The sequence below is a fragment of the Pelecanus crispus genome, chromosome Z (genome assembly GCF_030463565.1).
Source record: "Pelecanus crispus isolate bPelCri1 chromosome Z, bPelCri1.pri, whole genome shotgun sequence".
Classification (NCBI taxonomy): domain Eukaryota; kingdom Metazoa; phylum Chordata; class Aves; order Pelecaniformes; family Pelecanidae; genus Pelecanus; species Pelecanus crispus.
This window is the reverse complement of record NC_134676.1, coordinates 53,899,813-53,914,744: the sequence shown is the minus strand read 5'-3', so window position 1 is coordinate 53,914,744 and position 14,932 is coordinate 53,899,813. Positions and strand designations below refer to the sequence as shown.

Genomic DNA, 14,932 nt, shown 5'->3' with positions numbered 1-14,932 from the left:
TTGCCCTCCCTTCTGTTTTTCTGTTTTTCTGTTTTTCTGTTTTGTAAGCTGGCCTGAAGTTTCCAAAAGAGAGCTGAAAGTGTTTTGTGATGGTGTTTCTAAAGGGTCTCAAGTTTTCCGAGGGGGGGGGGGGGGGGTCGTGAGGGGGGAAGAGCGAGATTTTTGTGTGTGTTGTTTTTCCTCTGTTCTACACAATGGAGCTTTCAGAGAACCTCTCTTAAAAGGCATAGCTACAGCCTTTGTGTGAAGGGTGTGTCTGCTGGCAGGGTTTGCTGATGCAGACAGGCTGGCTGGTGATTAACAAAGGTCATTAGACTTTGGAATCTGGCAGGGGAGTGGGGTTGTGTGTCTTCTGCGCCAAGCAGGAGGGCTCCCCAGGGACAGGGCAGGCTGGAAGGCCCCCTCCCTGCCTTCCCCCCCCTTCTTCTCCTGGGAGGCTCAGCTGTGTGTTGCCTCTGCCTGTAGGACAGCTTGGACCAGTGTCTTGATGCTGTAATGCTGTGTTTCTGGAACGAACCCTCACATTTGTCATCCATGGGACAGGGGAACCAAACCTAGGAGATGCTTGCAGGCGATCTGCTCAGGGAGGGAAGGTGCTGCTTGGGCAGTGCAGGGAGACAGCAACGACATGACTTGGGGGGCAAGTCATGCAGGAGAAGGAGAGGTGTGTTCTGGGGATGCCGATTTTTCAAGCGTCACCCAAGGAGGAGGAGGAGGAAAAGGGGAGAAAAAGAAAAAGCCTGGTGTGCTTGAGATGAAGCTGAGATAAGTGAGGCCATGTTGTGCACAGGCAAGAAGCTCTGAGCCTCTGAGTACAGGAGTTGTCTGAGCTAAAATGGCTGCTCCCAAAGCTCAGAGGACTAGGGCAGCTTAGTGAGTCTTAAAGCTTCAGTGACGCAGGGGCTCATATCTCTTGGAAGTGTGATAAACACATTCAGCAGAGCTGTGGCTTGTTTGGCTGAGATGAAAGGACTAAGCTTGGGGGATGGGTAGTGAAAACTGGATGATCTGCTTTTCTGTGAAGTGCTCTAAATGCAGGAGTCGTCTGCTCCATGGAAAAATTTGTTTTCAGGTCTAATGGACTGTGCTAAAGGAGACGTGGGGTGGGGCTTCACTCACTGCTGTAATTTGATCCAGAGCAGATAGCAACCTCTTCCACACAATTTGGTCTGGTGCTTGCACATAAAAGCTTGAGTATCTCGATTATTGTAACTTTGTTAGCTGAAAAGAAGCTGGTGCAGCGTTCATTTTCTTTATTGGTGATTGGTGATGGGAGGGAGTGCGGGGAGAGAAGGGACACAGTGCAGCCTGCAAAGTAATGTAGGTAAATACGTGGAGAGCCTCTGTGCTCACACTGTCCAGAATTTGACTTGCTAGAAGTTTATTTTAGCAGTCTATCAGAAGAAGCATTCTTTCTCATAAAACCCTGATGCAGTACCCTTTCTTGTTTCTGTGCCCTAATGTTTTGGAGCTTTCTCCTCACTGTGCAAGTAGCTGCATACTCTACATACAATAAACACATGGAGTTTTCAGTGCTTTGGGCTGCTCTTGTGCCTTGGACCTCTGAAATGCCCTAGTTTGTCAATCCTTTCCCAGCACAGCACATGGAAGTTTAAAGAAGTAATTCCTGTATTAACATAGGGAGGTTGCTCTTGTGCCTAGCTACTGCACAGGCTAGGAGGGTCTAAGGCTTTTGTCTTGCTTGTGCTTTGTGTCTCCATGGCAGTGCAGAAACATACAGCTCTCTGTTGCATGATTAATTGGCCACAAGCTGAACCACCATACTTCATGTTACCGTATCTTATGTTGCTTTGTACTTCAAGGTATGCAGGGCTTTTGGATAAATCAAGGAAGTCATGATGTCTCTGAGTCTTTTTAACTCCTGTTTCCATTGTACTTTTGCAGCATTCCTACTCCTGTTGCTGTCCCTCTTTTCCTCCAGCCCCCTCCATCCCCCAGACTGCCAACACACAAAGGTTGTGTCCCCAGAATAGGCTAAAATGAAACTGTAAACATTTTAACAAAGAATGGAGGTGCCCTTACAAAGCTTGGTGGAAATAGGACTGAGTGAAGCATTCTACCATGGGTTCATGTAGCTGCACCTCATCTTGCAGTTATGTCTAGGTTTTCCACCAACATCAGGCCTGATAGGACATTAAGAAGAAAGGTAGGTTTCTTCTTGTGAAGGCTTTTGATCTATGGTAGTGAAACAGGCAGGACTTGGCAACTTCCAGGAAGGTTAGAGTGGGTCTCCTAACAGCAGAAGCCACTGTATTCTGACTGAATTTCAGTGCATGACTGGGAGTAATGTTCTGTTTCTCTAGCATATGGGCTGTGGTCTTTGAACAAGACAAACTTCTGAACAACAGTGCTACCCTGTGTAATGGAAAAGCTAAGAGGACAAAGTCCATTGAATCAATAGTCACTTGTCAGAAAGTTGACTGTTTGTAGTGTTGAGTCAGCAACTTGTGAGCTACCTAGATAGGACTTTATGTGAATCTGAATTGATGCCTCTTAATATGGTAAGCAAAGGTTGAGTTTTATGCTGCAGTGTTTGTGGAATCTCTGGAAATGACTGAGTCATCATAAGCTTGGTATTACCTATTTTCAGGATTTGATACAATGGCATTGCTGTAAAACATATCTCTTTCTTCTTTCCTTGCCCTGTTTTTCTTGCAGAATTTTCTAATGTGAAAGATCATCCCTGAACCATGGAGGTGCTGCAGTGTGATGGCTGTGATTTTCGAGCTCCGTCTTACGAAGACCTAAAAGCTCATATTCAGGATGTTCACACTGCTTTTCTGCAGCCAACTGATGTCTCTGAAGAAAGTCCTAGCCAGCCAAGGTCTGGTTCCATGAATGCTAGCAACCAGACTGAAGTTGAATTTTCTTCTGTAAAGGATGAATTTACTATTGCAGATGAAATAGCAGGTAAATCTCAATTCTAAGATCAATCTCAACTCTAAGATCTCAATTCTAACCTGCTATTTTACATGTGGCTTATTTAAGTGTGCTTTAGTTTCTACTTCTAATGTGATTTTAAAACCTCACATTATCTTTATTGCTATGTCAGCAGAGCACATGTCTAGCTTCAGCCATATTGGTTCTGACCATGACTTTTTCTGTAATGCAAACATGGAGGACAATTTTATTTCCCAGCTGCTTTTCATGTACTACTTCATATTGCTTTTTGATATTCAGATTTTCATGACTGTTCTTTGCCACCATGAACCACCTCAAAATTTTCAACTTTCTTGGTGTACTAGCTTTCTTTTTTCCCCAAGAAGATTATTTTGGAAATGACCTATCCCAAACTGTACATTGTGGTCATATGTGTATGTAGGCACTATCATAATGATAATTTTTCTGAACATTGCCAGATATGTAGACCTCACCATAAGTAAGTGAGGGAATCGTGGTGTGATAATTATCTATTCAGGATGTGGTTGTATTGTCATGCATACTGGGTGGGTGGAGAAACAGGCTCTTTATTTGATTTGATTTATTTACATATACACCTTAATTCTCATTTTAGGGCAAAATGCAACAAGTCAGATGGGGACTGGAAGTTACTATAGCCAGAGCCAGACTTTCTATGGTCAGCACATGGCTCCAAATCCTAAACCAACCAACAAGTTTTTCCAGTGCAAGTTCTGTGTGCGTTACTTCCGTTCCAAAAACCTCCTTATAGAGCACACACGCAAGGTTCATGGAGCACAGGCTGGGGGGAGCTCAGTGGGGCCACCAACTACTAGTTCCCTAAGTTACAACATCATGATGCATGAAGGCTTTGGCAAAGTTTTCAGTTGCCAGTTCTGCACCTACAAATCACCCAGGCGCGCGAGGATTATTAAGCACCAGAAAATGTATCACAAAAACAACCTGAAAGAGAGTTCAACTCCTCCTACTGCTGCCGCTGCTATGTCTGAATCAACGTCTGCTTCTGTGCCAGTGCAGGAACCCTGCAAGGAGCTGCCTGCAGAGGTGGTGGAGCGGAGCATTTTGGAATCCATGGTCAAGCCCCTGACAAAGTCTAGGGGCAACTTTTGCTGTGAATGGTGCAGCTATCAGACACCTCGAAGGGAGCGCTGGTGTGACCACATGATGAAGAAGCACCGCAGCATGGTAAAAATACTGTCAAGCCTGAGGCAGCAACAAGATGGAACCAGTGCACCTGATGTACAGAGTAAGAGTGCCCAGAATGCCTCTCCAAACTCTAATTATATCTCCATGAATACAACAGGACGTGAGATGTCGAATGCTAATGTCTCAAACTTCAGGAGCTCTATGGGCAATTCCCTTATCAGGCCCAACTCTTCTACATCTTCCAAGTTTTCTTCTGTGTCTTATCCTCAAATGAAGCCTAAGTCACCTCACAACTCGGGCATGGTTAATTTGTCTGACAGATCCCGCTATGGAATTGCTGATATGACGAATTCTTCTGCTGACCTGGAAACAAGCAGTATGCTAAATGACTCCAGCTCAGATGAAGAGCTAAATGAAATGGACAGCGAGAATGGCTTGAACTCCATGGATCACCAGTCCTCAGGAATGTCTGCAGAGCAGCTGATGGGATCTGATGGCAACAAACTATTGGAAACAAAGGGGATTCCCTTTAGAAGGTATATGAACAGGTTCCAGTGTCCTTTTTGCCCTTTCCTGACGATGCACCGCCGAAGCATTTCCCGTCACATTGAGAACATCCACTTGTCTGGGAAGACAGCTGTGTACAAGTGTGATGAATGCCCTTTCACCTGCAAGAGTTCGTTAAAGCTTGGTGCCCACAAGCAGTGTCACACAGGAACAACATCAGACTGGGACACTATGAACTCTCAGACTGAAAACATTGCCTCTTCTTTGAACGATAGCACAGTGTCGTATGAGAGTGGAAATATAAATGGCAGGAAGTCAGCTGGGATGATGGACCCAGTGCAGCCACAGCAGCAACAGCAACAACAGCAGTCACCCCAGCCCCATTCACAACATCCATACAAGTGTACAATGTGCAACTACTCCACCACAACTTTGAAAGGCCTCAGAGTTCATCAGCAGCACAAGCATTCATTTTGTGACAACTTGCCAAAATATGATGGACCACCATCAAACACACCACAAGAGAGCGAGGCAGATGCTCACCCCTCTGCCAGCACAGTGAAGAAGAGCCAGACCTCCATCCTTGGGCTCTCCTCTAAAAATAACTTTGTTGCGAAGGCCCCTCGGAAGGTGTCAAATGACTTCCCTTTAGATCTCTCTCCAGTGAAAAAGAGAACTAGAATTGATGAAATAGCAAGCAACCTGCAGAGCAAAATCAACCAAAACAAACAGCAAGAAGATGCTGTGATTAACGTAGAGGATGATGAGGAAGAGGAGGAGGACAATGAGGTGGAGATAGAAGTGGAGTTAGACAGAGAAGAAGAGCAAACAGAACCAATGATAGAGGTTTCCAGTTCTTACGCACCCCAGCAAATGTGGGGCAGAGAGGCTAATGATTCCCAGAAGGAGACAAACTTTAGAAGCATGCAGCATGACTACAATTCCACCAATGGAGCAGAGATTGAGCTCACTTTATCTGAAGATGAGGAAGACTATTATTCTTCTGTCAGCATGAAGGACCATCAGAGCCCTAATGCCTCTGTTCTCGGGAGCCAGTCAAACATGTATGGTACTGATCAGAACAATGAGAATTCAGAGTTTAGTGACTCTGGCAGGCTTTACTATTGTAAACACTGTGATTTCAGCAACAAATCTGCCAGGAGTGTTAGCACCCACTACCAGCGAATGCATCCCTATATTAAATTCAGCTTTAGGTATATCCTGGATCCCAATGACCACAGTGCAGTATACCGCTGTCTTGAGTGCTACATTGACTACACAAACTTTGAAGACCTGCAGCAGCATTATGGAGAGCATCACCCTGAAGCTATGAATGTACTGAACTTCGATCATTCTGATCTGATCTACCGCTGCCGCTTCTGCTCTTACACAAGCCCGAATGTTAGAAGCCTGATGCCACATTACCAAAGAATGCATCCCACAGTGAAAATTAACAATGCAATGATATTTTCAAGCTACGTTGTTGAGCAGCAAGAAGGGCTGAACACAGAGTCTCAGACACTGAGAGAGATCTTGAATTCTGCTCCAAAAACTATGGCAACCTCCACCCCCGTGGCTCGCGGGGCTGGTGTGCCAGCTGGTTTTAACAAAAGTGCCGCCAAGAGTTTTAGTCCTGAATGTGAAAATCAGAAGGAACCTTCAGTCAATACTGTGGTTGTTTATGATTGTGACGTGTGTTCATTTGCAAGCCCTAACATGCATTCAGTTCTGGTGCATTACCAGAAAAAGCACCCTGAAGAAAAAGCATCATATTTCAGAATTCAGAAGACCATGCGTGTAGTCTCTGTTGACAGGGGCTCTGCACTGGCTCAGATGTCTTTTGAGTTGGGGACGCCTGTCTCCCCAAAATTGTCCAACTTGGCTTCTCAACCTCCACCTCCCCCCCCACCACCCCCAGACCTTGCTACTGAACTCTACTATTGCAAACACTGTTCATACAGCAACCGGTCAGTTGTGGGAGTGCTTGTCCACTACCAGAAAAGGCACCCAGAGATAAAGGTCACTGCCAAATATATCAGACAGGCACCCCCCACTGCAGCGATGATGAGGGCTGGTGAGTTGCCACCTGGTATTCAGAGGCCACCAGTGTCAATGCAGCAGTTGAGCCGGGGTGGACCTGAGACCTCTGTGAATCCTCCTGAGAATGAAATGTTCTTCTGCCAACACTGTGATTATGGAAATCGGACCGTGAAAGGTGTGCTCATTCATTATCAAAAGAAGCATCGTGACTTCAAAGCTAACGCAGATGTCATTAGGCAGCATACAGCCACCATTAGAAGCCTTTGCGATCGCAGCCAGAAGAAATCGACTGGCAGTGTGCCTGCTCACACCTCCAGCACCGAACGGGACAAGTCAAAGCTGAGAGCCCTCAAATGCAGGCAGTGTAGCTACACATCACCTTACTTCTATGCATTGAGGAAGCATATTAAGAAAGACCACCCAAATCTGAAGGCCACGGTCACCTCCATTCTGAGATGGGCATTTTTGGATGGCTTGATAGAAGCTGGTTATCACTGTGAATGGTGCATTTATTCACATACAGAGCCAAGTGGTTTGCTTGTGCATTATCAAAGGAGACATCCCGAGCATTATGTTGACTACACATATATGGCAACTAAACTCTGGGCAGGTCCTGATCCTTCTCCTCCTGCCCTAGTGATGCCAACAGAGATAAAGACCTATAAATGCAGAGACTGCATTTTTGAAGCATCTTCCATTTGGGATATTACTAATCACTACCAAGCATTTCACCCTTGGGCTATGAATGGAGATGAATCTGTGTTGTTAGATATCATTAAGGAGAAAGATGCTGCTGAGAAATCCATCCCGCAGCCCGATGAAGCTGGGTCCAGGATGGATTCTGAAGACCAGATAACAACGTCACAGATGGATCAGGATGCAGAGTGTGCAGAGGATCCTAGCCTTTCCCAGGAAAAAACTGTCCAGCTGGCTTCTGCAAACCCTGCCATCTCCTCTACTCCGTATCAGTGTACAGTTTGCCAGTCTGAGTACAACAACTTGCATGGCCTCCTGACACATTATGGCAAAAAGCATCCTGGCATGAAAGTGAAAGCTGCAGACTTTGCTCAGGATATAGACATTAACCCGGGGGCTGTATATAAGTGCAGACATTGTCCATACATTAATACACGTATTCATGGCGTTCTCACACACTACCAGAAACGGCACCCATCAATTAAGGTCACTGCTGAAGACTTTGTGCATGATGTGGAGCAGTCAAATGATATTGCTCAGAATGATGTGGAAGAAACAAGCAGGATTTTCAAGCAAGGCTATGGTGCTTATCGGTGCAAACTCTGCCCTTACACCCATGGAACACTTGAGAAGCTGAAAATTCACTATGAGAAATACCACAATCAACCTGAATTTGATGTTTTTGCCCAGTCACCACCAAAGGTCTCTGCCTCAGTGGAGCCAGACATGGTGACTGAAATCAAGGCCTCCCCAGAAATTGGTGCTGAGGATGTTGAAGTCTCTGTGCCAGCACCTCATTTCTCCAGTTCTCATTTAGTGTCTCACACAGTTTTCCGGTGTCAGCTCTGCAAATACTTCTGCTCCACCCGGAAAGGGATAGCTAGGCACTACCGCATCAAACATAACAACGTCCGGGCACAGCCAGAGGGCAAGAACAACCTCTTCAAATGCGCTTTGTGTTCGTACACCAACCCTATCCGCAAAGGGCTTGCAGCACACTACCAGAAAAGACATGACATTGATGCTTACTACACTCACTGCTTAGCAGCCTCCAGGACGGTAAGCGACAAACCCAATAAAGTGATCATTCCATCTCCTCCCAAGGATGACACTCCTCAGTTAAGTGAGGAGCTGAGGAGGGCTGTAGAGAAGAAGAAATGCTCACTTTGTTCCTTCCAGTCCTTCAGCAAAAAGGGTATTGTGTCCCACTACATGAAGCGTCACCCTGGTGTTTTCCCTAAGAAGCAGCATGCGAGCAAGCTGGGGGGTTACTTCACTGCCGTGTATGCTGATGAGCATGAAAAGCCAACTCCAGCCGAGGAGAGGAATGACTTTGAAAAGCCTGAGGTGGAGACAGAGGCTCAGGAAATTGAGTGGCTTCCCTTCAGGTGCATAAAATGTTTCAAGCTGTCCTTCAGCACAGCAGAGCTGCTGTGCATGCATTACACCGACCACCATAGCAAGGATTTGAAGAGGGACTTTACCATACTGGGAAGCGGCACCCGCTCTCAGAACCCTGTCTACCAGTGCAAGCACTGTGATACAAAATTACATAGCACGGCAGAGCTGACCGCACACTTGAATGGTCACAACGAGGAATTCCAGAAGCGTGCCAAACGTCAGGAGAGGAGGAAGCAGCTTTTGAGCAAGCAAAAATACGCAGATGGTGCTTTTGCAGATTTCAAACAAGAGAGGGTAAGGATTTGTGTGTCTGGTCTCTTTCCCTGCTCCCCGCTCCCTGCCAGGGAGCCCACTTAATGCCCACTTGCATGTTGTGACAGCCAAATGACCACAGGCTAATGAATGACTCAGCATGCCAGTGAGCTCCATAAGTCAATTACACATTCTGGTTTAATTTCCTCATCCATCCTCCACATCTCCCTAGGTTCTGTAGGAAGCCCTGCTCCTTCCTACTGCTTTCTTCAGTATTTCCTTCCTCCCACCCTTCTGGAAGGCCAAGTATCTAACAGTTACTTGTTCTTTTGTGGCAAGGCTGCCATGTACTTTGTTCCAGATTCTTACAAAATGTCCCATCCCACTCTTCAGTGTACCTCCAACATCAGTTTCCTTCTCAACCTCCTCTCTCTCTTGCGGTACTTTATCTGATTAAGCACTCAATATTAACATGACACGAATATCTGGTGACTGAAACTTTGGGCAAGTACCTCATAAGCAGAAGACCAAATTGTGCTCCTTATCTTGCCCACTTACCCCCTTCCTTCTGCCTCAGTTTGAAATATACTTGCTGTGGAGAAAGCTCCGCACGGTTCTTGGGGAGGTCGTGGTATCATGGAAGAGCACAGTTTCGGGCCAGACGGAATGGTCTTCTAGAGGACCACTGTTACGCAGAAACTGAAGGTTTCTCCTGCACAGATGTCTTGTCCACTTACTCTAGAGGCATTAACAGATGTCAACAAAAATTGACCTTGCAGTTCTGCAAAACAGGACATGTGTACATCAAGCATAGTTTCCCTTCAGGTGTAAAATCTGGTCTGTGTTCCTAAAAATGAGATAACAAAGCATACTTCAGTGATTTATGCTTGTGTACTCAAACAGGCTTTTGGACACTTGGAAGATGTTTCAAAACTTAAGGAGAGGAAAGTGGTTGGCTACAAATGCAAATTCTGCGTGGAAGTCCATCCAACACTTCGAGCCATCTGTAATCACCTCCGCAAGCATGTCCAGTATGGGAATGTCTCTTCTGTGTCAGCTACAGTAAAGGTAAGAATTTTAAAATGGTGACTGAAGGTGACTGCAACTTCTTGCATTGTTTAAAATAAAGGACTTGCTGAAAACCTATGGAGGGCTTTTGTGAAGTTGAATGGGCTTTGAACTGGGTATTCCAGTTCAGCATGATGTTTTAATCTAACACTAAGTTTCTGACATGCATTTGGTTTGTTTTAAGATGTTTTAACTTTTTTTCACTCTTGATCCAGGGCCACGAAGACTATTTAATTCTCATTTCTTCTCAGCCACAAAGGAGTTGATGTCGCTGATGACCGAAAGACTTGGTTTATGAGCAGGAGGCTTTCTCTCAGCTATTCTGGGCTACTTTTCTGCTTAGTTAAACCCTAAAAGAGCTGCTTGTTTTCTTTTTTTTTCTTTTTCATTTTTTAATTTTTTTTTTTTTAAAGAAGAGGAAGTGTGCACATGCAAATGTGCGAAGTTGCTTGTGGTACACCTTTCCACATGAAATTTGCACGCTGGCTCCAAACAAAACATTCAATGGCCAGCCAAGCCAGTGGTCTCATTCAGGTGATTAGGTGTAAATGTGTTGTTCCTTTCTCCCTGTGAAAGGGGATGCCTTCTAGGATGTCTCCAAGGATAGGCCATGCTCCACAGACCTATTTCCAGGATATGGGCAGGGTAGTGAACGTGCAGTGGGGTAGTGAACGTGTAACAAGGCTGTGGGAACTAGCTGTGTATTTGTCCTGGTGCTGCAGTGAGCTCTTGGCAAAGACTCCTGCCTGCCTAAGGGTGCTTCTTTCGTGACATTGTCTGCTTGTTGTGAGGAAGCTGAGTCCTTCATAGCCTAACTCATACTACCTGAGTTTGCTTTGCCCTACCACTGACCTTCCTTTACCTTACCTGGTACTACTGACAGATTCAGGTGCTTCCTTCCTAACAGACCATTTCCTCTTCTTCTTGCTTCTCAGGTGAAGTTTATGTAGGGTCAATGCTTTCTTTTGAGTAAATAGAAATTTTGCAGCAAGGAACAAAAGCTGAAATCCATGGCCGAAAGGGTGTGATGGAAATACTCTTACAGGTTATTAAAGTTGCTGCAAAAATGCATGCTCTGGTTAGAAAAGGGAAAGGAAATGAAAGTTAGGAAAGGGAATAAGACTTTTTCTGTTTGCTTTTTATTTTTAAAGAGGACTCTAGGATCTTAGAGTACTGGCTTCTTTCTTGTGACTTTGACACTGATGGACAAAGTCTGCTGTAGACTAGACTACTGTATTAGTCTGCAGAGTAGCTACACTGTAAGCTAGAGCAAAATAAACTAAAATGGACTTGCTCTATACCTTACTAAAGTTTATCTGATCAAGTTTAGAAGATTCATATCAAGACTATTGAAAGATAGTCTGTTCGGTTTTGTGTCTTTAGCTGACACAAACTTGATCAAGGAGTGAGCTTCTTTTTATACATATGCATGTATGTATATAATAGATAGGATTATGTTTTTCCCTCCCAAGAGTAGGCCCTTTTTTCAGAAAGCCATTGATGTGGAGTTTATATAGGGATATATTTAGAAAAATAATGCAGTGGGAAACCTAGGCATTATAATGAACACATGGGAAAGACTGAGGAGCAGAAGGGAGAGAGAATTGATGGCTTTGGGGGGGTATGTGTTTTTTAGCAGGAAGCTGAAGATTCTTCAAACACAACTTTGATGGAGGGTTGTGAGGGAGCCAAAGACCCTGGCATTGTGGAATTTACAGAAGCTGAATCTGGAGCATCCTTGGAAGATGAAACCAGGCCTGGGGGCTACCACTGCAGCCAGTGTGACCGGGTTTTGATGTCTATGCAGGGTCTGCGATCTCACGAGAGGAGTCACTTGGCTCTGGCCATGTTTACCCGGGAAGACAAGTACAGCTGCCAGTATTGCTCCTTTGTCTCTGCTTTCAGGCACAAGTAAGTTGTGGCTTTTATTTTTGTTTTCAAAAGAAGTGAAAACTAGCACTACTGTTTTGTAGGTTGACATTGAAGAAGAGCGCATTCAATTTGATCTTGAGCAACACTTTTCGCAGCATTTAGGTATTTTCCATGCTGCAAAATCTTTGGCCATTATGAGTGGCTGTTTATAAAAGGTCGCATCTTTATATCTTCTTGAATTTATTTAAGCCCTTTTTTTTGCATGTAGGGGAAAAGCATGCAAGCAAAAGAATAAGACTTTTTTCAGTAGGCAAACAGTGAAGCCCAGCACTTATGCAATCTTGTCAATAGCATGAGACTTAACAAGCCAAGAAGAGGAGAGAAAAGTATTTTCCTTGTTAATCTTTCATATATAAGGAACTTCTGCTGCATATAACTACCTTGTTTATATTTACTACAACTCTTTGATGATTGAGTTTTCATTACTAGTGTTAAATAACTTACATTATTTATTGTAAACTTACCTTAAAATTAGATTTTTTTCCTTTTCTTAATTATGGTATGCAATTTCAGTCTGCAAATACTTCAAGCTCACACCAGTGTGGTATACTAGTGACTCCCTCAGCCTATTTCCTTGTCTGATGTAGCATGTGAAAAATACACAGCCATCATTAATAGTCACGTTTCTTATGATTTGTTTCCCTAAGGCTGACTTTGCCTTAAGCTGGGTATTTTTAAAATTATTTTAATCAAAATCGTGTGTTTGTGTATATATATATGGCATGCCCCCAAAAAATGGGGTTTGTGGGATATTTTCCACTGGCATCTTGCACTGACTCACAGCTACATGTTTTCTCTAATTTCTGGGGAGAGAGCTGCTTATTTACCAGTTTAACAAAAGAAGAGAGATCCAGGTGCTCATTTGATGTGGACATTCATAGCATTGTCAGTAGTGCTCTTAAATTTAGTGAAGACATCGCTGTTTTGCAATCAAATGCTTGTGGGAGAAGCATGATAAAAAGCATTTTTTAACTCCTTATGTTAAAAAGCAAGATTTCTGCTAGTGTCACAGCGTTGCAAATTGATGCCATAGTTTGGTCTGCCTTGTTGAAAAGGTCCATAGGATTGAGCAGCCAACAGTAAGAAAGGGACTGGGGGAAGGATGGGTACTACTGGGTGTATCCCGCCCTGCTTTCACAAGGCTGACAGTGGGGGATGCCCCTACCTCACATAGCTTACAGAACCTGCTATTTGCCTAATAAACTGGTTTGCTTCCAAAATCACACTTGTGTTGAGTTTGGTCTCTAGACATTCTGTTTCCTACCTAGGAAGCGAATGAAGTCGTGTCCTACAAGTAGAAGGATGGGGTAAGTCAGAAAGTGGTGGATGGCAGGGAAGAACTCTACAGGTATTGCCTAACTTGATAATAGGTGGTGTTGCTGTTGTTGAAGTTGTCTGCTTCATCTTTTGTTTCTGATGCAATTACTCTCTTGTGAGATAAAGTCTGTGAAAGAAACCAAACCAAATGTTTAAACAGCCCACTGTTCTCCCAAATTTGATCAAAACTTAAAAACCTACCTTCAGAAGAATTTGACTGGCAAAGTATGTGATTGTGAATATAGTTTTAATTACTGCTGTGTAGAATACCTTAAGGTATATATTTATAATAGCTTGATATGTATTATATACATCTGTGGCAGTCTGCTTTAATTGTTAAGTAAGCTCATTTCCTGTCAGCTAGTTGAAGTATTCACTGCAAGTGTTCAATGTCTTACTCATTTAGGAGACTTTTTTTCCCATTTCTCTGGAAAAGCTGTACATTTTATCTTGCCACAAACTCCATCCTGGACTTCTATTAAATTGCATTTGTATGAAGTGGCCCTGAGAGGAGACATAAGTTCATTTTTTAATTTTTTTGCTGTCATCAGATCTTTGAATACACAGACTTCAGTGTTAGCTCTCGTAAACAGGGATTTTCTGGCTCAAGCTCTTGTCAGTGTGGGACTAAAGATCCTGTGACAATCTTGTGTAGTGTGAGAGGGCTGGAACAACTGCCATTTGATCTACATGTTGATATTCAGTAAAGAAAGAACAGGACAATTTAGGAAAAATAAAAGGAAATATGCTGAAATATATCTAGAATTAAGGTGGCAAGTGGGGCATAGTTTTGGCAATTGCTACTCCTCCAGTGTTCTGTATCTGCCCTGTTGTTGTTCCATCACCATGCATAAGATGACTCGAACTAAGACTAGATCACAAAGCATGAATGTGTCCAAAGAAGAGGCTGTACTGGAAATGTTTACAACCCAAGCTGAAACTACCTGCCTGGCACCTGGAGACTGTGGATTCATGGCTGTCAGCCACAGTGTAGAGCTGCAGAGATCTGGAGGACTCACTCAGATAGAATGAATTTGACCTTCTGTTAGAAAATGTGGAAAACATCCTTCTTCCGCTTCCAAACTTTACTGAGCTGTTATGAGAAACTGTGGAGAGAGAGCAGGTTCTGATCACCCCCTAGTATTCAGGCTGTCAGTAGCTTCCAGTTTCCCTGAAGAAAGCAGAGGCTGGTCTTTGCCACTCCTTCTCTTGTTGAGCCTCATGCAGAATCTCCCACACTGTTACTTTTGAAACTCTGCTGCCTTTTAATCCTGGAACTCATCAACTGCAGCCTGCTGGCACCCTCCCCAGAGCAGGATCTCTAATCTGCTTTTGCTGCTGTAACCAAAAGAAGGCTTCCTCAGTAAAGCTGGTCAAAAATACTTCCTCCTCCCCCCCACCCCAGCCTCCATCAACAGAACAAAAGGGGGCATATTTTCACAAATATGTTTGCCAGGACAAAAATTCTGTAATGATAATTTTAGTGTTCTTGTCTGTTTCTTGTTTCTTCAACTGGTCCTTTAGGTCTGGATCAGGTATAATTTAATTTATACTAATCTTGCCTTGTAAGTTTATTTATGCTTTCTGCATAACAGAATTGCTGTCAGCTCTGGTCCTTTTTCTCAGGTTAGAT

General features: G+C 43.9%; 1 protein-coding gene across 2 annotated transcripts in view; it reads left to right on the top strand.

Moving 5' to 3' along the window:
• Nucleotides 1-2,711: 2,711 nt before the first annotated feature.
• Nucleotides 2,712-14,932, top strand: part of ZNF462 (zinc finger protein 462) — a 49,639-nt gene continuing 37,418 nt past the window's right edge. Inside the window, exons 1-4 of one of the 2 annotated variants that reach the window (XM_075726829.1) lie at nt 2,712-2,931; nt 3,536-6,450; nt 9,886-10,050; nt 11,858-11,961. In XM_075726829.1, coding sequence (XP_075582944.1) covers nt 2,712-2,931; nt 3,536-6,450; nt 9,886-10,050; nt 11,858-11,961 — 3,404 coding nt within the window. Of the gene's footprint in view, nt 2,932-3,535; nt 9,025-9,885; nt 10,051-11,857; nt 11,962-14,932 lie in introns of both variants that reach the window. The other variant, XM_009486725.2, reaches the window with a different exon arrangement.